Source organism: Hyalella azteca, unplaced genomic scaffold (assembly GCF_000764305.2).
Source record: "Hyalella azteca isolate HAZT.00-mixed unplaced genomic scaffold, Hazt_2.0.2 contig7882, whole genome shotgun sequence".
NCBI lineage: Eukaryota > Metazoa > Arthropoda > Malacostraca > Amphipoda > Hyalellidae > Hyalella > Hyalella azteca.
Window position 1 is genome coordinate 289,539 of NW_025937992.1, and position 21,489 is coordinate 311,027.

A 21,489-nucleotide genomic window follows, 5' to 3' on the forward strand; every position below is an offset into this window, starting at 1 on the left:
CATGACCGTCCATTGTCTCAATTTACATATTGTCGACGTTCAGGACTATTTTCTGAGTGTCTCTTGTTTCTTTAAACTTACTTGTTTTTCTGCGTGTGTATGGGACAAACATGGGTTATTTGAAGTATCATTTCATCTCACACTCTTCACTAAAGGTTTCATGTATTCCAACTCCACGTGTTCATGTGCGGCATTTCAGACCAATCACCGGAGCTGATGATTGCATCGCCACGCCTCGCATTGCACTCAAGCGCCGGTCCCAGAGTTTGCTCCTCCTACACTGAAGTCCCGCATTGGTAGCAAAACACGGCAGCACTCCGGCACTCAGCTCAGTTGCCAGGGTGAGCGCGACTAAAGCAAGGTTATGGCTCTCTCCTGACCAGACTCCCTCCTTTGACTCCGTCGCGGATTAGACTTGTGTCTGGAAGTAAGGTTCGAAAAATTGTTGTATTGACGAGTTTCTACAGATTGAGAAATTGAATTTGAACGTCTTCGCGTCGTTGATATCTACTCCGGAATTTTTTCTAGATCTACTGCCCATTAAATCGGCGTTTTTGTATTACAGATCAAATGTTATACCTACACTAAAGTTAGCTATTGCTAAAGTTTTGTGTACGAAACCCTGAAGAAATAGATACATACGACAGAAATAGATACATAGGACTAAAATTTTGGTCTGGACAAGGATATTCTAGTTTTGTGGTAACTTTATTGATAATCAAGTAACTTGTGAAATGGTCAAGATGCCACAGCGACAAAGACACAATACTGGTGGTGGCACTGGAGGTGCTGAGTTGCCTCTGTTGGATCCCGGTGTGATAGAGGCGCATAATGCCGTGACTACTCGCTGTTGTATTCCTCTCTCGTCAAGTTGTATGCGAGGCTATCAACCAATTAGCATTGCCTCTCCTGTTGGAACTGTTAAAGTTTTGTGCAACAACGAAAATTGCAGGATAGGAAGCTATATGCACAAAGAGTGCTTTCAGGCTTGGGAAAATCATGTACTGGCGTATCTTCGTTCTTGCGGCCGTGCCCGATCTTGGTCTGAAAAACAGCGTCTGCAAAACTTGTGGACAAAGCGAGGTTATGATCTTGCCTTCAGAGCCTGCTCATGCCTTTGCGGTCGAGGTCATCTCCGTAAAGATCTTGACTGGAATGCTCCTGAAGAAATTGAGGAAGACAAATCGGCTAACAAAAAGAAGAAAAAGAATCGTCAAAATCAGAAGCCTGCGCTCGTAACCGTTGGAATCCCTCTTCCACCGGCAAACTTGAGAAACCGAGCAAATTCTCTCTCGTCAACAGGATCGTCTCCGCCATCGGATGCTCCTGTCAGTCCTCATCACCTCGTAAATTCAAGGAACGGTTTTGAGCGTGACAGGTGAGCCTTTAGAATAACGAACAAAATAGTTGGTATGTATTCCTTTACTTCGAGCCTCAAATTGATGTATTGTTCTAAATTGCAGTCAAATTGAATTGTCATGATCATTCATAGGTTTTTAGATGTTGGTTGGGAATCAAGTTATCTTGAAGTCGAGTGTTTGAAGATTTTTAAAGGCATTCAGCATTTTTATCCATTGAACTGAGAACTCGGTTTCATCATACCATGTAATAAATCGTTTTTCTAACTTTGCACCTCAAAAGTACTGACTCAACCGTAGTATCATTATCATATGATATGGTGTGGCTCCAATGAGTTCTATGATAAATTGGGAATATTTTTTGTTTTACCTTAAATGACATGGCTGAAAGTTGAAAAAATCTATATACAATGATGTGGCGAGTATTTTATGGCTATATTAGTTGTTTCATCTAAATCTAATGCATATTCGTAAATCGGTAAATGGTTGACCGTAATGCAGTAAAATGACTATTGCTTGCAAATGGCTCCTGCTTTGCGTCGTTAGTGTAAATAGAAAACTCTGCATAAGCTAATCTAATTTTTTATTTCATCACTGTTAACTGGTATGATTCCTGACATTAACTGATTTTTCTTTTCAATTGAGTTATCTGGGTTATTTGAACTCTGAATAATTTCTTTAAATCGATATAGGTATTTAAATGGTCCTAGTTCAGGCAACTCTTTTTCCTATATATAGACCAGTTGAAAAGCATGATATTTGCAACAATATATTTTAATACCTACTATACAAGTTAGTTTCATTGGTCCAGAAAATCTCTCCAAATATTGGGATTTGAGGTCGTATGATAGCAGTTTAATTGCTTACTCTGTTGGTGACTATTAAAAGTATTAAGTGTAACTAGTAATTTTAAGTTCGTGCTCAGTTTTTACTAGTATTCCGAAAAGAAATTTGCAGTCTAAAAATGAGAAGAAAACACGTCCAGCAGACAGCTGCTACCTGGTCTGTGTTGAACTTGAGGAGCTGTGCGACTAGAAAGCTGACCTTGATTTCCTAACAGGGCGTCCCGCTGCAGTTGCTCTACCGGTTTCCCCCTCCTCCCATATATGTTACGTTCATTCCATACTAAAATCAATTTATAACATCGAGCAAACTTGTTTGATTCGTAACCTAAATTTACTATTTTCAGTTTCAAAGACAGAATTTTTCTGTATAAACCCAAATTTGAGTTCGACTGACCGTTTTAGTATATAACTGTTCGTTTTTTTTATTCACGGATCGAAAAAGGTAAGATTAGCAGCTATACGTAAAAAAGACTTACTTATACGTATTTATAATCTAGTGAATGCATGACACAAAAGCTTTCATTTTATGTAAATCTAGTTCATTGAAATTCCAATCAGGTTCATTAAAGGAGGATTTCTTGCATATGGATAATGTTGAGCGGTCTCTTGTTGCTGTACAGACTACGTGTTGGAGTGAGCGAGCGTGTGTGTGTGAGTTTGTCCCGAGTTGAAACTGTTTATCGATCTGCGGAGGCTTGGCAACTCCATGCCGGAGCAGTTGGCCAACGTGGTAGCTCACCTAGCAATATTGAGGCTGCCTCGAACGCAGCCCGGTCATGCAGCATGGCTATAGAGTATAGACTCTTGCATCCTTCAGTTCAGCTTTGACCGCTTCTTCATGCGTCCAAAAGAACGGCTGAAGATAGTACATAGTTGAATGAGACATTTAGAATAATAGATCTTGGTAGACTATCCAGGATTCGCGTATATTTAGTGTACAATTTTAATATCCATTCATTGTTTTTTTACATCTTATGCATGATGCACTGACGTTAAGGCTAGTTTTTTCTTGCATTACTTCCATTATACCTATTTCAAGTAGGTAACCGTTATTAAAATTAGTCTGTTAGTCGTTTTCGGCAATACAAGTATTCATTGAGATACATCGGCTTCCAAATTCGCCTATCACGTCCTCCCATAAATTTTTCCGTTAAAATAACCGTTTTTTCATTCGATTTTTGCTGGACCACTCTTTAAACTTGTTACATGAAGGTTAATGCTGCCATATACGCGTTGAATATCGAGTAGTTTTTCACACTTTTTAATCGCTTCATTTCTTTTTAGTTTTAGCTAATCTACTGTTTTTAAGTTTTGAAAACAATTCACATAAACTTCGGAATTTTTTTGTATCTTCAGGGAGCTTTATGCCTATGGTGTGTCCATTCTGTCCATTGTCAACATTCTTTGTGTTTCATGAAATGACAACGGTCATTTCATTAAAATTTACAACGCCCGTTTATTTATTTATCTGAATCCACTGCAATGTATCTATAACTGCCAACCAAATCATTTGCAGTGTACATTGCACGCAGTTAGGCAAGCAAAGCTGGACGAAGTAGATACGTTTAGTGGTTGGTGGCATACGCTTGAAGAACATCGGACGGCTTTAGTGCCCTCTGGGGCTATCGTAAAAGAGAATGGATATGATCGATTTAGAGATGGAGTGCTGGGTTAAGTGTGGGTTTTAAGATAGTTCACAATAGCATCGAAGCCATGAACACTCGAGACTTCCTACGATCTTCCCTTAGTGTCCTCATTTTTCGAGGGAAACCATCAGCAAACGTAGTAGCGGGAAACAGGTGAATTTCGGTAGTCGTGATGGACCTTGTTTGTAGAGTTAGGCGCGCTTACAATTGCAGGGCACAGGAGTTCCACCGAGTTTCATTGAGTTTTATTCTACTCTGAAGTGTTATTGTTGTTGAATATTTATGAAAATGGGCTTGCCATCTTTTTTAGAGTCGAGAGGAAGTACTTGGATCTGTAAAGTTCGCTACTACCAATTACTAAGGTCTTGTGTTTGCTACATCCACTACCCATTTCACTCCAATACGAAGCCATTTTCTTTGCCACCTTGTCAATGATATCCATGACGCAAAAGTCGTCCAAATTACTTCTGTAAAGAAAAAGCTCCTTTCTTATTGTAGAAAAATCAATTCACTTAGAAGATGAATTGTTTGGCTTATTCTTGCCCACTAATCGCGTAATCTATATATAATATATGATTATGTGCGTTTGATATAAATAATCTCTTGATTCTGTGCGTTTCAGAGAGGCCCAAATCAGAATGTCACAAAAATTACTCGGTTATTCATCCACCATGGTTTTCTAAAGTAAATATGTATTACCAGGATTTTCAATTTCTCTTAAAACAAGCTTTAAAATAGTAAGACCTGGAACATGTCTCATTACCTGTAATGGATATGCACCTGATCCGCTTGTCCGTTTTTTTGCTGACCGGTTTTTAGATCTAATTCGTCTTTATCTTTGATTTTATTTTGATACTGGATCATTTGTTTATGTTTCGTTAAATTAGCTTTAATGGGTTCAACTCTGATATTGTTCATCATGTTTTCTTTTTCCGAAGCAAAGCTCTTTTATACTGCTATGTCAGCAATTTCATGCAAATGAAGTTCTTACGTAATTTTTTATGTGACATTTATCCAGGGATCTTTTATTAAAATAGGAAGACATTTATAATAAAATTTTATGTATTTTTTTAATCACTGTGAATAAATAGGCTCATGTGAGTCACGAAGTGTCAGTCGAAATCTTTGTATGACTTTAAATGTAACAAAAATGTACAACTTTTATGGCCGAATTTTTTTTATGTACTTTTTCAAGTATGTCTCGCCGAAGAATTTCTTGCTTTCTAGTTCCTACCGAAGTAGATGGTCGTTGGTGCTTGGCGTGGCCTTTACAGAGTGCAGCATTTGCATTGCGGCGGTGCGTGGAGAACTACCCAGGCTCCTTCAATAAATGTGATATTGACAATAAAAAAATCCTAATGGTGACATAAAAGCCAGCTTGAAATCTTGTGCCTGGCCAGAGGCCGTGTTTTTGATGAAGACAGAGAACCCCATCGAGTCTTATTATGCGGAGGAGGTTCGACGGCTTGTCATATAAATATATGTAGTTTTTCCTCGAGGAATTCTTACTTGATTTTCGTAAGAAGGTAATACTCCTCAGATATTCTTTCTTTTTTTCAAGTTCCAGTGGAGCAAAAGTGAAGAGGCCTCAAAATTTACATCGCATGTATTATATGTGTGTATTTCGTACGCCGGCAAATTGTGTATGGATAGATGCTGCTTAACTTGTTTGCCATTTCTTTTTATTAAGCATTGTATATTTGTCCTATCCTGTTGTGAAATGATGATTTAATTTGATCTCCACTTTCAAAAAAATTTTTTTTGTTTATTTTTCACGCATTATATTTTAGCTTTTACTAGAATACTTTCTCATAAATTGTTAACATATTGAAAATTACTTGAACGTTTCAATTAAAGACTGATTTATTTTGCTGGATTGAAACACAGGAAATTAATTATATCTGTCAATAATTATGATACGTATGTATTTAGTGGCCGGTTTAACTTATTGCATACTGAAGGTTACCCCTCCTTAAGGTGGGAATTACACAACGATCATTATATCAATATACAAAGAATTGTGTTAGTAGAAAATTATTTTTTTTTACAACCGCAACTTGACTCGGTTGCACGATACCAACCAACCACAGTAGCCATGTTAGTACCCCAACAGCCCCTGCTGCTGCTGCACAACTTTCTGATTATAATCTAATATAGCGAGCTTTTAGCCGGTCCCAGGCAATAACAAAGGCAGGCGAGGAGGGAAGCCTCGTCCATACCAGTCCATTTCCTCATCTAGTTTCGAGCAGCATTGCCTTTCCATCGTGTGTTGATAATAGGATAGAAATATTTCTATTTTAATTTATTGATTTATATTTTGCATAAGTTCATGGTCCGTAATGTAAAGCCGTTTCTAGCTTACTGAACCTGAACAGAAGACGAATAATTTTTTCGACTATGATTGAAGACAGAAGGTGGTAGGTACGTAGGTACCGGTAGTTATTTTTGAATTTCTCGGCACCATGAGGCAAAATTTTTTTCCATTATTGAATTGAAGATGAATTAATTATTTTAGAGATCTATGAATCGTTTCATACATAGTTCAGCTCAAATTCTTTCCTTATGTCTGATGGAGATGTATGAACATGCTTTTTGCGATCCTGCATCTTGCCTAAATCATGGATTTATGTTGAAACCTTACCTAAATTTTAATACTTTTCCCTCGGATTCATTAACCGTGGTCAAGGCCATTTGTATCTGAAGACCTGGTAACCATACTTAACGTATGCAGACAAATGATTAATCCGCAATCAATTTATCCTGTTGGAATGGTCCCGTCGTGATATTTACGGAAACGTGACTCCATGGGCCGGATCCGCCACGTTTATGCTTATCCCTGATTTGCAATACATTTTAACGCAACGTGATTTGTTTTGTTTTGAAGATGATCTAATCAACGTTAAAGATTAATTAGATGATTATGATGGATATTTAAAAACTTGTATAGTGACGTTGCATACGAGAACGAGGAACGACTATACAGTTACCTGCCTCACTAGCACCCGCAAACGGAGCGTGGATATGGCGTGAGCATTGTGTAGTGCTCGTGTGTTGATGCAAATTATACTTTTGTTCGCACTGAATGCCCGCCTATGCTCCATTTGAAAACGTTTTGTTGTCTCTGATGGCGATGTTTGAGAATATTTAGCCGCTCTAACTTCTTTCATCAGCATTATATTAAAGGCAATATATACAAGTATGTGTAAGGGCTCAAGGTATATCGCGAAGAATTCACAGGCGCAAATTTATTAATTGTAATATTAGTCACTGTTAACTGGCAGATCAGATCCAGTTACCTTTATAGGATGTTATTGATTGATACAATTCTTTCCTTCAGGCGTTTTCTTCCAGTAATGCGTTTTGACATTGCACTTCCTCTTCCGAATTTCTTAATTTATGGCAGTAACACAGCCGGTAGTGTAATTTTTGCTGTGGTTACTTCAAAACTTAGCCTGTGCATTCAATTAAAATATTGGAATCACTGAAATCCTTCGCGAAATAGACAATTCTACAAGTTACATTACAGAAGCTAACAAGCCTTGATTAAATTGACAATATTTATGTAATAGTTATTGCTTATTTACTTATTGAATAAAATAATTTTAAAACAGTGAATCTCCTCACTCTAAGCACTTTTGTCTGCAAGAGAATTGAAACAAATGCGATGAGCCTCATTTTGTTAAACCATGATGTGATAACAGGCAAACCTTCATGTTTACAAATGAGTACCAACAAACATCGCCGCCTTGCAATTATTTATTTGTATAGTTGTTACTAAACGAGACAAGCATTGTACCGATGTTGCTACGCGTTAAAGTTGTTTTTACTACAGTAGAGAAATCTTCGGGTATAAAAATGATCAGGGTGGCTTTGGCATTCTAGAGCTGCTCTATACTGTACAGATCTGATGCCGATCCAGCGTAGGCGGACAGGCTTAAGCAGGATATCTTCGTGTCGCACAAGATCCCCGATCACTATTCTTAGATTTGGGATAAATTTTAACGGCTATTGGTCGCTCGGGTGTGGCATTTCATATGCATGAAGTTGTTGGAGCTTGTGTACACTGTACAGTGTGCACAGCTCGTAGGAACGTACCTAGTATCAATGCCTCCGTCTCTCAAGATCGCATTGAGCCGACCAATAAGTGGTGTTGACTTTCGTGTCAGAATTTCCATTGTATTTGTTCCTCATAGGCATATCTGTCATTATATCATGTTCTAACATGCCCTATGCATTCCTATTTCCGCATTGTTTCCATCTAAATGCTGTGTATAAAAACAATTTGTTTCTCATCGAGCTTACTGATAACACTAGCATAATTTTGTGCGGTTCGTTTTTAAATTACCCTTCCTTTTACACAGTCAGAGCCGTGCTTGTCATTTTTTTTGACATTCATCTGATTGCATCTGAGTTCAGCCATCATACTTCATAGCTTTATATTACTTTGATATGACCTAAACTTTGATTACTTTGATTTATATTACTTTGATATATTTATATTACTTACAATGACCGTCATTTAAGTTTTGAAAGACTAGTGTAAGTTTTGCAGTTCGAGTAGCATCGCCTTGTCGCAAACTGTGCACGTTTATCGTCAGACCAAACTTTGTATTCATGCATCTTTCATTATGACCATGTCCCATACTTCGATTAAATAATAAAACCGCATTTTTGCAGTAGGAACGTATAATATATTTGGTTGTGTACTTGTGTAGCACACATTTTTTCTTATCCTATTATTTGCAAATTAATAGCACTGACATATGAAGTTAGCGGGAGCGTCTGAAACGTGTAAAACAGAGATTAGTGGAGCTTCACTTTGATCAAAGTGCACTCCAAAAATACCTAATTCCTTTCTCCGAATTTCTGTGAGATTTTTTATGGATAATTAACTGCATATATTCACACAGTTATTGAAACTATATTTATTTGTTAAAGTACGTGTTCGTGAGCTAAATTTATTCAAATTATACATGTCTGGGAACCATTTTCAGCTCACTTGTTATGCGTCTAAGATATATATAAATCTTTGACTAGATTGATTTAAGGTTTTTCGTTCAATGATGAAAAGCTTTATGGGACTTGTAAAAATTATTCAAAGGCGAAGTGTAAGTAAAATTTTGAATAGTACAGACTATCTGGTTTTGGAGCATATCAACAAGGACAGAAGTCTAATGAAAACGTAGCAAGAGCATCTCTTCTGCTTAACCTCTCACATTGTTAGAATGAGCTGGAACAGCGCCCTCGATTCATTTCAATTGTATGCGGTTTATTGCAATGCAAATCAGACTCCGACCCCATGTTGATCCATTGATTTTTATTGCAACATCGTTGATCAGTTGCTTATTTACTCTGTGCACACCCTGAGTGTGGTGCTGTTTATGCACCATACTGAGGGTGGGCGCAGAAGGAAACAAGATGGAATTGTTGTGATTATTTGTTTGTTCACTACCACTGAGAAAGACTTTTCTTTTGCAAAATTAATGAAGCCAATAATTTTTAACTATTATCCGACAAATATGGCATTTCGCTCGCAAAATTTCTGACACTATTCCTTGAGCAACTTTTATTAAAGTAAGCATCGAAGGTTAGGAATAACATCTTATCAGACTGTCACTAGAATTTTTTTCTCTGTTGCTTCACCGGCACGGGTAATACGATTCAACTCCCAAGATGTTGGCGTTATTTTACGCCTTGAGATACGACTTCTTTATGATTTTTGTAGTTTTTTCTAAATATTTGATGACAATTAACATTCAGGGTAAAAAATATCAACGGATGCCATAAAAAATTAATGGATTATTAAAAAAACGCGGTAACTGACGCGGTAACTGACGAAAAAGCAACCGGATGCTGCATAGAAGCACAGCGCGATGTGTAACGATAGAAAAAAAAGAAATGGACAGAGCAAAGGGCAAGTATGTTTTAGTTTTTATTCTTATTCATATAACTGCTAATCTCAGCGCTACTTCCCTTTTGATCTTATGACATGTGTTACCTTTCCGATCGCTCGAATTTTAGTGTGAAGATTTGTTAAGTATTGAAAGATTTTTATCAAGTATGTTTATACCTAATTAATATAACTGCGGCTGACTTGATTGCCTGGTTGCGTCACGTTTGTAACTCTTTATAAGGAAATCTGTAGGATTGGCGGGATCTACGTTAGTGGGAAAAGTCGCGCTTTTGAACCCAACGACTTCGGTGGTGTCCGAACACGTAGCACGGTCGGGCTGCCTGTGTCAAATTTTTCGCTCTAAAGCTTTGAGCATCTAAAAATTAATGTGTAAAGTTAGTATTTTATTCTGACAGCTATTATTCTAATGTTGAGTTAATGTTTTGGACAGTTTGGACCCGGCATTTGCTGCTTTTATTTGGCACTCGATGCACAACAAATACACGTGAACTGAAATTTTCGAGGAAATCACAAATCACGAGTCTCTATCCTCCTGTAGGTACGTAACTCAATCAATCAGTATTCGTTTCAAGTTACGGTTGCGAAATGAGACAGTTTTCTAGTGTGTTTTGGAAAACTTTGAAGCTTAAGCCAGAACTCGAGCATGGTGTCGAACGTTGGTGTGCAACTGCGCATTAGCAACGAGCTCGCCAAGGTTGTCCAGCGGCGTTGCCACATCTCGGCACTCCCTCCTCATCGCTCTTCATTGTGCCACATGCAAATGCTGTGCTTGTTTGCTCTTTACCCTACATCTTATTGCTACCATTTTCTTTGAGGGATGTTGAATGGTTATCTTTACATGTTTCAATGCTGGTCATTTTCAAGCACAAATAAGAAACCGGTGTGAACGTGATTTCGCCGCGGGTTTCGTGTCAAGTGCGGTCTAAAAGGAGATCCAATGTTAACCTTATACAACAAATTAAAACGTACGCGCATTAATTTTTACTGCCTCCAAACTCATGTTATGAGTGGTTTTCTAGTTCACTCCTTATTATTTAAAGGAGAACGATGGAAAGGTTCTTAAATGGTATTTCTAATCGCTCAGTCTCTCTATTAATAAACTCGTGTTTTTAGGTGGCTTTCTTGTTCATTCTTTATTATATTTATTCAGAGGTCCTTAAATGAGATTTTCAATCGCAGTTCTCTCCATCAATGAAATCTCATCTTCGAGTGAGCAGCAGCAAACAGTTGATGTTCCATCCAATGCGATACGGCTCGTTATTTTCACCTTTTGGGTTTGGTTTCGCTCTGTCGACTCTGTTCGTACTGTAAGCCGAGATCACCCCACGCAGCCTGCTGCCGACGCTGCTGCGGCGGGATGGATGTGACAACGATGCAAGAAACGGTGACTCGACTAAGCTTATAGTGCTTGCAACTGCGCAATTTTAGCGGGAATGACGAGAGTTATGAGTAGTTTCGGAAGCACTCTTCAATCAATAGAACTTTTCTTGATCGATCACTAGTCTGCTAGATTAGTATTTTGAATTTAAATGGTTCAATTTCAGATTAGTATTTTGAATTTCAAGGTATTTTGAATTTCTTGAATTTCAGAACTCTTGAATCTTTCAATGAACGTCAAGCAGCTGATGGGTTTTCGTGAATGCCTGGTTGCTGGCGCAAAAGAAATTCGCGCTATTCGTTACTATTTATTATGCTCAAATATTATTCTCATCTTTTTTCATGGCCAAGTGAAATTTTTAAAGCACTTCGTTTGCTAGCGAAAGAACATTAGTTACAAATAGCGACGCAAAAATTATAGTATAATTTTCAAGGGATTGACAGGTTATTGGAAAGTTTTAGTTACCACCCATTAGAGAAAGTTTTCCAGGGGAACTAAGAAAACGGAACGGAAAGTATATACCAATTATAGCAGCTCGCTGCTGCAGTTGGGTTAGGTCATGTTCATTTTCTCTTTATGACTGGAACCGAAGATTAGCGTTTTAGCTCAAAGGATAATTTTTGTTGATTAACTAGAATTTTAAATTGTGGAATGACTTGTGCTGTGTGTACTGGTATGTATTTTATATTCGTTGCGTATAAGTGCATGGGGGCATGGGTGGCTTAAAACCGTGCAGATTGGTGATGGTTAGGCCACGGGTCAGGCTGAGATGGGCTTAGTCACGAGCTGCAGTGCAATGCAGCCTCTCAAGTTTGTTTGCATGCTCCTGCCACTCACAGGTCGTTGAACCCGCAGTGGTATCATAGTTACCATGACATTTCTGATGCCGAAGTTACGTCTGATCATACGAACGTTGAACTTTGTTCATTATACCGTGCTTGCTTGATGTAATGTGTTGTGTTACCTACGTCGGCCAGACTTATTGCTTTATTATGGTGGTATTCGGCTCATTACTCTATTTTTCTTGTTACTTCTGTTGCGTCGGATTTTTTTTGCGTCATGATTTGATGCCGTACTTGGCTCTTTTTTTTTGTGTTCGCATGGTATACTGTGTTTTTATGGATGGAGCTTTTTCACTTACTCGTATCGTGTTTACTTTTAAGTTAATTTTGTTGCTACCAACTCATACTTGCAGCAGGTTAATTAAACGTTAAAGGTTAAACAACGTCGAACTCTTGCTACTTGAGCAGCATCGAACATGGACTGGTACTGTGGCACCGTTACTTTGACTTACTTAACTAGTCTAATTCAGTTGCTTCGATCTTTTCATATATTGGATACATGACAGACACTGCCACTAATGTGGCCTCGAAATATCTCTCACTTCTATCTTAGTTACAAAAGTCTCGAAGTGACTCAATTGCTTGCGTAGCAAATTAGTTAGAAAATAGTTCAAACACGATCAGTTTGCATACACACAATAATTGAAATTAATAGATAAGGTATTAAAGCCTAAGTACAAATTACGGTGGTTTGAACCAGATTTGTCAAGTTTGGAGTACGAAATCTAATGGAATCAATTATCGTTGTGATGAGTTTTTTTTTTCTAATTCAATCGCGATTTTAATACTTGTCTAAGTTTGGGCTAATAGATTGAATTTTTATTTTATTATTTTGTTAATTAGTTATCACGTTACGCGCTGTCTATTCAGCAGCCGTAGTTAATCTCTACTTTTCAAGTAATTAATCCCGAGCACGCAAGAGTGTTGAAATAAAAGGTAGCAGCGTCGAAATCTAATCATCGAATTGCTTAAAGATTTCTTTTTATTGTTCAAAATGCCGCATTTGTTAATTTTATCATGGAAAATACTAAACTGGCAAGTGAAATTAGAATACTGAATTGGTGTTAAAAATTTTTTTTACTAATCGTGTAGTTCTGAGATAGCTGATTTTTAGAAATTATCCGTCACCTGTAATGAGCTTTAATGTGTTTTTAGTATAACATAATTGTGTTTAATATTAGAACTGTCCTGGAATTTCATTGGTTTTAAACAGTCCCTTGCAGATAATTACCTCTGTGATACATGTACGCCGAAGTGGTTATTTAGAAAAGAAAGGGCTACATGGCAGTTTGAGTTATTTTAATGTTGTATACCATGCATATTATCCTGAAACTCGTTGATGTTTTAGTTACTCAGTGTTGCTAGTCACCATACCCTTCTAAATTGAGGAAGTTGAAGCGTGGTGGTGATGAAGTGGAGCTTACTCTCATGGCCGTCACCACCGTCATGCCATCACTCCTACAGTCTCTCTGTCGCTGCCAACCCAACTCCAATGAGTTGGGAGTGCCGCTGTTCGCCATTTATAGTTGATCTTAATGAGCTTAAATCCATTATGCTTGGGTTTAATTTTTGCAAATACGTTTCTTTATAATGACGTAAGTGAAACCACGTTTCAATGCATCGAAGCTGAGCTGTACAGAAGAAACGATTGGGTTTGCAGCCCTTCTCTTTGTGTGAGTAGAGCCATCCATGTGTTCGAATGCGTTGCCGAGTGATTATATTTGATATTTCTTATACATTTTAGCTATAATATTTGGTTTAAATATTGTGTTAAGTTTCTACATTATTTATAAAATGCTCGTCTCGCTTCCCCTCAGTATTATTTTTCTTTTGTCTATCTTACTTCATTCTGTTAAGAATTGACAGACATTAGGCAACAAGACGAAACTATAATTCTTCCTTTTCAGTCAGTTTCTGAGGTAAATAAGTCACTGCATGTATGACAAGCAAAAATTTTTGCTTTTAAACGGAAAGACTACTCAATTTTACATGATGTTCTTGTCATCTAGAGATATTTCTGATGGTATTTGATCTAAAAACATCTTATTTTGAGTTTGGTTGAAGCGTTTCTAACTGCGTATCGACTTGACAGTGTAGATTTTGGTATCCTGTTTGCCTTGAGAGAAGCGCTTTATGTGACGCAATAAGTCGGGACGAAACAAAGACTTAGCAGGGTTGGACGCGAGTCTCGTTCGAGCAATCGGACGAGGCGCAGCGTCAGGCTCAGTGGGTCACAACCAACAGCTGATTCTAGAAGCGAACGAGTGCCTCGCTCAGCAGCAGCAGTGCGCTTCATTGCTTATTTTTGTCATCTGCTGACGTTTCCGGCTCGTCTCTCTGCGTAAATTAAATAACAAAATGGATATAAACATCTTTTACATCGAATTGGGATTTAGCGAGGTGAGTTTAATGTTGTAAATATGAATTTGAGACGTTCTTTGTTCGTTAGAAGGGTGCGCGAACTGGGTGCGCAGCAGCCTGGTCAATACCTAGCTAGTGCTGGCAGCCTGGCACCACGTCTTTTTTATAATCTATTTTGGTGTCGTTTAAACTAATTTTAATGGCTTACTTGTCCATTGATCTATCAATTGAAGTTCATTTGTTCTAATTTTACACGATTTATATATATATATTGATGTGCGAAATCGCATGATCAACATGATAGGATATTTTCTTCTAATGTAAATGCACTGACTCAATTACCGTTTTAATACATCCTTAAGCCAACTAAATTTTACATTTGACTACATATCTATCTCAATTATTACCCGTGGAGTGAAGTATTGTCGTTTACGTAAGTCACGGCCAGTGCGACACGTATTCAAGATGGCTGCCGTCACACTTGCTACGTTGGACAGACTTTCACTTTTGGCTCACCTAGTCGTTTTACCTTACACTTGTGATGATGAAGATCTGTCTTTATATTGAGCCTTGTGCATTATAGTTTTCATTCTGTAGATTAAAGGGACGATAGCATCCTTTATTTCATTTACGCTGCATAATTGTATTGCGGGTACCGTGTCGCATCTGCCGTCTATTCGTTTTTCATGAATTTTCTTCTATTATATTTTAGCACATTTAATGGATCTTCTATGTTTTAGTCTGTTCGGAAACTTTTTATGGGAGAATTCTAGAGTGAAAAATCTGTTTAATTGCAATCATCCAAGTTGGCTCTGCCATTGAATACCTACCGAGGATGATGAAGTGGATGGATGGCGTGCGGTGACTTCCTCATTCCTTCGCTCTCCGTGCAAAATTTATTTTGAATAGTGCATAATTTCAGGCTTTGATTTCTATTGGTTAAGTTGAAGAGGTTACGTTTAATAACACTCTGCTGAAAACTAATGTTCTATCTTATAAGTCTCGGGCTGCGCTTGCGTCCGCTATCTTGATTTAGTTATTTTGCGTCAAGTTCGTTTTTTTTTTAATTTTTATCTATCTTATGTACTATATCAGACTTGATGGTTTCGTTATTTCAAAGTTATATTTTTTTGTTCTCGTTATATTTTGCAATATATCAAAGCTCTACTTGCTGCTTCGCAACGTTTTTTTAGGTACGATTTTATGTGACGTTCGATAATAAAAATGTAGCCTCGAAAACGTTATGTTCGGTGTTTATTCGTGACTCGTGATTTTAGAAGGACCAGTATAAGATCCTTCGGGCCCTAAGCCGATCAAGTAATCGCCAGGAGATTTCACTTGGTGATAATTTTTTTTTGTCTTTTTCAATATCTATCCGCGTTGTCTACTTACTATTTCTATATGCTTGTCGACCAATTTCGCCAACAAGCAAATGTTATATTAGAATTATCTAATCCGTTTATTTGATATTATCGTACTTTGCTTGGAAATTATTGCTTAACTAAGTTGATACGTTTATGTTCAAATTTGAAACAACAAATTTCCGAAATGAAAGAATAAATTTCATGTGTGGCCGTTGAACCGAAAAATAATTATGCGATAATCATGCGTTATTGCTCAATTTCAGCTCAGTATCGTACAAGCTCGAGGCTTGGATAGATGAGGTAAAGCGTTAAGAAATAACACAGGTACGTCTGTACCGCGCCACAGAACCGGTCCCGACATGGTTTGGCATGATGGTGTGTGTGAAGCAATAATGTGCGACTATTTTGGGCCACAGCAGTGCTCCAGTTCAACATTTGTGTAATGTGGTGCATCTCTGGGTTATTTCCTCGAAATAAACTGGGTCTATGAGAACAGAAATGACTTCGAGAGTATAGAGAGACAAAAGGAGAATAACGTATCGGAACAAAATTAAAAATCGGGACAATAATTGCGTCTCGAAAATTTAAAATTGCAATTGAGATATTAGGAAACGAGATATCACATTACTGACGTTCCGAACGCGCTGATTTATGATTAGTAATTTGAACCATTGATATTTACGTAATAAATTTACTTAATTTATTCGTAATGAGCAGTTGGGGTGAAATGGCGTTGCTAGGTTGCCTACTCAACTAGGCAGTTGCGTTGATGGACATGCAGACTTCGCGATGTATGGCTGGCAGAATAATTTTGCTTCTAAGCCTTGCTCTTGGAAGGTATCACATCTGCCACACAACAAAAAATTACGGTTAAATATTGGCGGTTGATACTGGCTGCCGCAACCAGCCCGTGTATATCTGGCGTTAGAATAGACCGTCGACGGTTATTATTTAGACTACTAAAATTTTATGTTATATGAGATACGGGCCGTCATTAGCGATATAATTTTCGTGTGTAATACTTGAAATGTAGGAAATTATATTTATTTTATTTAAAGGATTACAAAAATTATTTATTATAATTTTAAAGTATTATTCAGTATTCGCTGGGATTTCCTGCTATCTCGGTAAAAAAAAATGTTCTTCTCTCTGGTAAATTGAGGAGCTCCTATTTAGTCAGGGACTTCTCTTCTCTCGGCATTGTAGCAAATTTTTACAGAAAATCAGAGCTCTATTTTGATCGCTGATTTAGACGAAGATTTAGGGATCGTCTTCGTCTATTTTTGAATAAAAAAGGATGAGCTGCTGACGCTTCACAGCAATGCTCCTGACTACCTGAGTGACTTGATTTGGTATGTGAAAAATGTGCTGTTTTCCCTCCCTATAGCATGACCGTTGAGTAACAATAAAATTTAATTTATCAAGTAGGTTCCAGTCAAGATTTTTAGATCGCATTTTCGTTGTGCAGGGTATGCATAATTCAATTCTTTTGTATCAAGAGTGTTTCATTTCATTCATTTCAATTCGCTATGAAAAATTTCTGAATTCAAAATCAATGAAAGTAAACGATTCGTTTGGCAATTATTTTCTCGAATATTCTTCGTCGTTCCCAAATTTAGGAACTGTTTTCTCGCGAATTTTTTATTATATCGGTGATATGGATCATTGGATGTAAAGCAGGCAGTCGCTGCAACAGCTGTGGAGTGTGCGAGCGACTGCCCTAACCTAACCCAACCTATCAACTACACACCTTACCCCTACTCTTTTTCACTTTAGGCAAAGCTCCTCTCGCTCTTCGATGGTAATTGAGAACAATGTGCGCAATTTTTCAAGGGCAATTATAGCTTTTCTTGATGATGGTTATAATAAAAACAAGTTGACCTTTTAGTAGCAGCTTCTAATGCTACACACAGAAATTTCATGCTGACTCTTGTAAGGAAGTATTGAAGTATATTTCCATTGAAAAGAAAGTATTGAAATATATTTTCATTGAAAGGAAAGTGTTGAAATATATTTCCACTTCAATGCTATTACCATAAGGGTAGTAAATACAGGCGTTACAAATTTATGGAATGTATTAAGCAACTGATAGCGCACTTTGACTAGCTGCCGATTCTTTCAGTACGATGAAACAACTGATAGTGTGCCCTTACATGTCTGCTTAGAAAGCATTTGCAACTGATAATGCATGTTAACGTTTTAATTGAAAACGATTTAGCCTCAATGTGATGAAAATGAAGGAATTATTTGAAGCGCTAGTAGAACAAATAGCGAGCGAACCTGCATCACATGCAATAAAGTTTTTCCTGAAGCGTTGCGACGTGGAGCTGTGGTGCATATGACCATGTATGGCAGACACATGCGAACGCGTGTGCGTGTGTATGGCAACGATGTGGAGGCGCGTACATGCACATTGCACACGTACGTGAAAACAGAACTTTCATGGTGAGCTCCCCACGCGCATTCTGGCTGAAGGTGACATTGGCGAGAGGTCTGGTGAGGGTGTAGGGGTTGGAGTAATGCTGCAGTTGCCTAGTGTCGATATATTCGTTCAGAATCAGATGTCTGGTTCATCTACGAAATTTCGTTAACTCTTTAATGCTATGTATATATTTTTTCGTTGAAATTTGCACTGAATAGGGAATGTTGCCCCATAACGAGAGATCACTTGTTTCTCTCGCAACTGTTACTTAAAATAAGAACTACTATGAAATGTGTAGAATGAGTAGTATTGACGCTCCTGTAGTGAATATCAACATATACACTAGAATGTATCAAATTCTATTTTAGCACTCATGAACTGTACAGAATTAATCCTTCATGAAATTATTACTGCATTGGACTTTGATTAGAAATTAAGACAATTGTATGTCAAAAAGTTTTACTTTTAATAGTTTTGAATGGTCATACAATATTTTCCTAGGTCATCAAAGTAAAAATTGAACTTTAATGAGCATGAATAAAAACAAACGCGTTTGTATTGAAAACACGGACTTAAACCTGAATGAGCATGAATAAAAACAAACGTGTTTGGTATTTATCAATTCATTTACCACAATGTGCAATGCAATGTCTTCGGAGTACGAGATCAATCAGCTCAACAAATTAAATCGCAAGACACTCATATGTGCTAAAAAGAACCCGGTGTGAAATGGACTTTATGTAAGAAACCAAAGATCGGATAGAAACGATGGTTAACAGCTTCTTGAACTTACATTGATTAAAGAATAATGGGTTACTGGACAAAGATGTGAAGGATAAAAACTTGCTGTTCATGTGAAATTAATTTTTTAGCGAAGGAAAACAATCACACTTCTACTATTACAACTAAGTATCCTGACGTGAATTGTTTTCCCGAAGTGCGAGCTAAGTAACAACTTGTTCTTGAAACGTTGCTACTACTTATGAGAAAGTTAAAGAAATATCCATTGAATAAAAAAATTCTCTACCAAGCTCATAAAACAATTCTTGAACGTCAAAAGTTATTTATGAATGTCTTCCTAGTATAATAATTAATTAGAATGTGAAGAAGCTCTATGTGTTCAATTGACAATAGGTTGCTGGCGTGGGCTGAGCTATAGCTTCAGTTGTTGATATTCTAGGCGAGTCTCATGGTCAACTAGTTCCTTATTCAAGCTGATGGACTTGTTGACCACCGGTCCGGTAAATTAGAATTTATATGTTGTACTCGCTTTGCTTCGTTCGGACCCTATTTAAAATTACTTATGTAGCTTTTAATGCATCCAGGTATTGAATGGGATGTTAATTCTTTGCAGAGATGCTTTGTAACAGCACGATTTGTTGAATTTAACCCTGCAGCCTTGCTCATGCTCCGCAGTAGTTACAGCGTCGATGGAGTGAGACGAGGTCTTACTGTTGGAGATTTGAGAGAAAAAAATAGCATTTTCATTTTAACGCACGCATTTTCATTTCATTATCCTCTATGATGATTGAATTTTACGTCTATCATGCTGCCTAACTAAACTTTCCGAATTATGCAAAAAAAAATAATAATCAGCCAAAAAAGACCTTTTCGATTATTCATTTTATTCCAGGTGAAAGAGGTTTATCCTTCAAAATTTCGAAGAACAATCACAACTTCACAAGTCTCTTAACTGCAAACCTTCTCGGTTCACGAAATGTTTGCCTACTCTGTTGAAGTGATCGTTGATTGTTCGATTAAACGATAATCACACATTCATGTAGATTAGCATCGTCCTTCTCTGCCTGTTTGTGAATAATGTCCGCACCAGTTTTCGACGTTCATTTATGTGCTTGTGTTACTTAAAAGCCGTCTGCTTATTTCCGTAAGGTCCCACAACTCGTAATAGTGATTTCAAACGTGGACCCGAACTTACGACTGCCGTCGTCTTATTGCTGTCATAGTTCTTCTAGCAGCTGCAATCTTAACAAGAACCTAATCAATTCAACATCAAACCTTAGTACTGCCGGAGATAATCCCTTGAAGATCTAACCCTTAACGTAATCATTGCGTTATGATATTCCAAATCACACTTATTGAAAAAATTTGCAATTCACTTAAAAGTTTGATATTTTCTGCTGCAACTACAGCCTTTTTGTTATAAAAATAGCGGTGTCACTTAACTTTTTTATTCGGAATAACTTAGTTATTTCTTTTTATTCGGAATAACTTAGTTGTTTCACTTTAATTGATTGTATGACTGCAGTGTCAACGCTATCATGTTGATCGTGGTAAGATCTCGCGTCCATGCTAAAACTGTGTTTCCGATAAAAAAAATGTCGAAGCAGAACCAAATTCCATTCGAAACGAGCTCACTAAAACTTGCGACTCGCTTCGAATCATCAGCTGAAGCTTTTTACCTGGATTACCCCAGCACTGTTGCAGCGCTTACTAGAGTCGGTCTTACTGTTTGCTCCAGATGTATTTTAATGTTGACGTTTTCACTTCATACCGAGTCCTTTTTTCTGTACGTGTATAAGCGGAAGTCTCATCAATATAGCGTTCCAGGAAATTGGAGTGTAAGCACTTTGTAATAGCAGATGTAATACGTTGTTGCGGCAGCAGTTCAACGCTGTTGCAGCAGCGGTTCAACGCTGTTGCTGCAGCGGTTCAACGCTGTTGCAGCAGCGGTTCAACGCTGTTGCTGCAACGGTTCAACGCTGTTGCTGCAGCGGTTCAATGCTGTTGCAGCAGCGGTTCAACGCTGTTGCAGCAGCGGTTCAACGCTGTTGCAGCAGCGGTTCAACGTTGTTGCAGCAGTGGTTCAACGTTGTTGCAGCAGCGGTTCAACGTTGTTGCAGCAGCGGTTCAACGTTGTTGCAGCAGCGGTTCAACGCTGTTGTGACCGCGGTTCAACGCTGTTGCAGCAGCGGCTCAACGCTGTTACAGCAGCGGTTCAACGCCGTTCCAGCAGCGGTTCAACGCTGTTGCTGCAGCGGTTCAACGCTGTTGCTGCAGCGGTTTAACGCTGTTGCTGCAGCGGTTCAACGCTGTTGCTGCAGTGGTTCAACGCTGTTGCAGCAGCGGTTCAACGCTGTTGCAGCAGCGGTTCAACGCTGTTGCAGCAGCGGTTCAACGCTGTTGCAACAGCGGTTTAACGCTGTTGCTGCAGCGGTTCAACGCTGTTGCTGCAGCGGTTCAACGCTGTTGCTGCAGCGGTTCAACGCTGTTGCTGCAGCGGTACGACGCTGTTGCTGCAGCGGTACGACGCTAGCTGATGCGGCAACCTTACAACGTCTCTCCTTTCACTGCACCGGCTAGACTTGCTCCGCGACCTCTGACTCACCTCTGCTGCTGCA

The 21,489-nt window shown here is 38.2% G+C and overlaps 1 protein-coding gene across 1 annotated transcript in view; it reads left to right on the plus strand.

Moving 5' to 3' along the window:
• The first annotated feature begins 338 nt into the window (after nucleotides 1-338).
• Nucleotides 339-21,489, plus strand: part of LOC108681386 (headcase protein) — a 47,845-nt gene continuing 26,694 nt past the window's right edge. Inside the window, exon 1 of the mRNA XM_018170405.2 lies at nucleotides 339-1,378. Within this exon, the coding sequence (XP_018025894.1) occupies nucleotides 735-1,378 (644 nt within the window). The 5' untranslated portion in view covers nucleotides 339-734. The remainder of the gene's footprint in view (nucleotides 1,379-21,489) is intronic.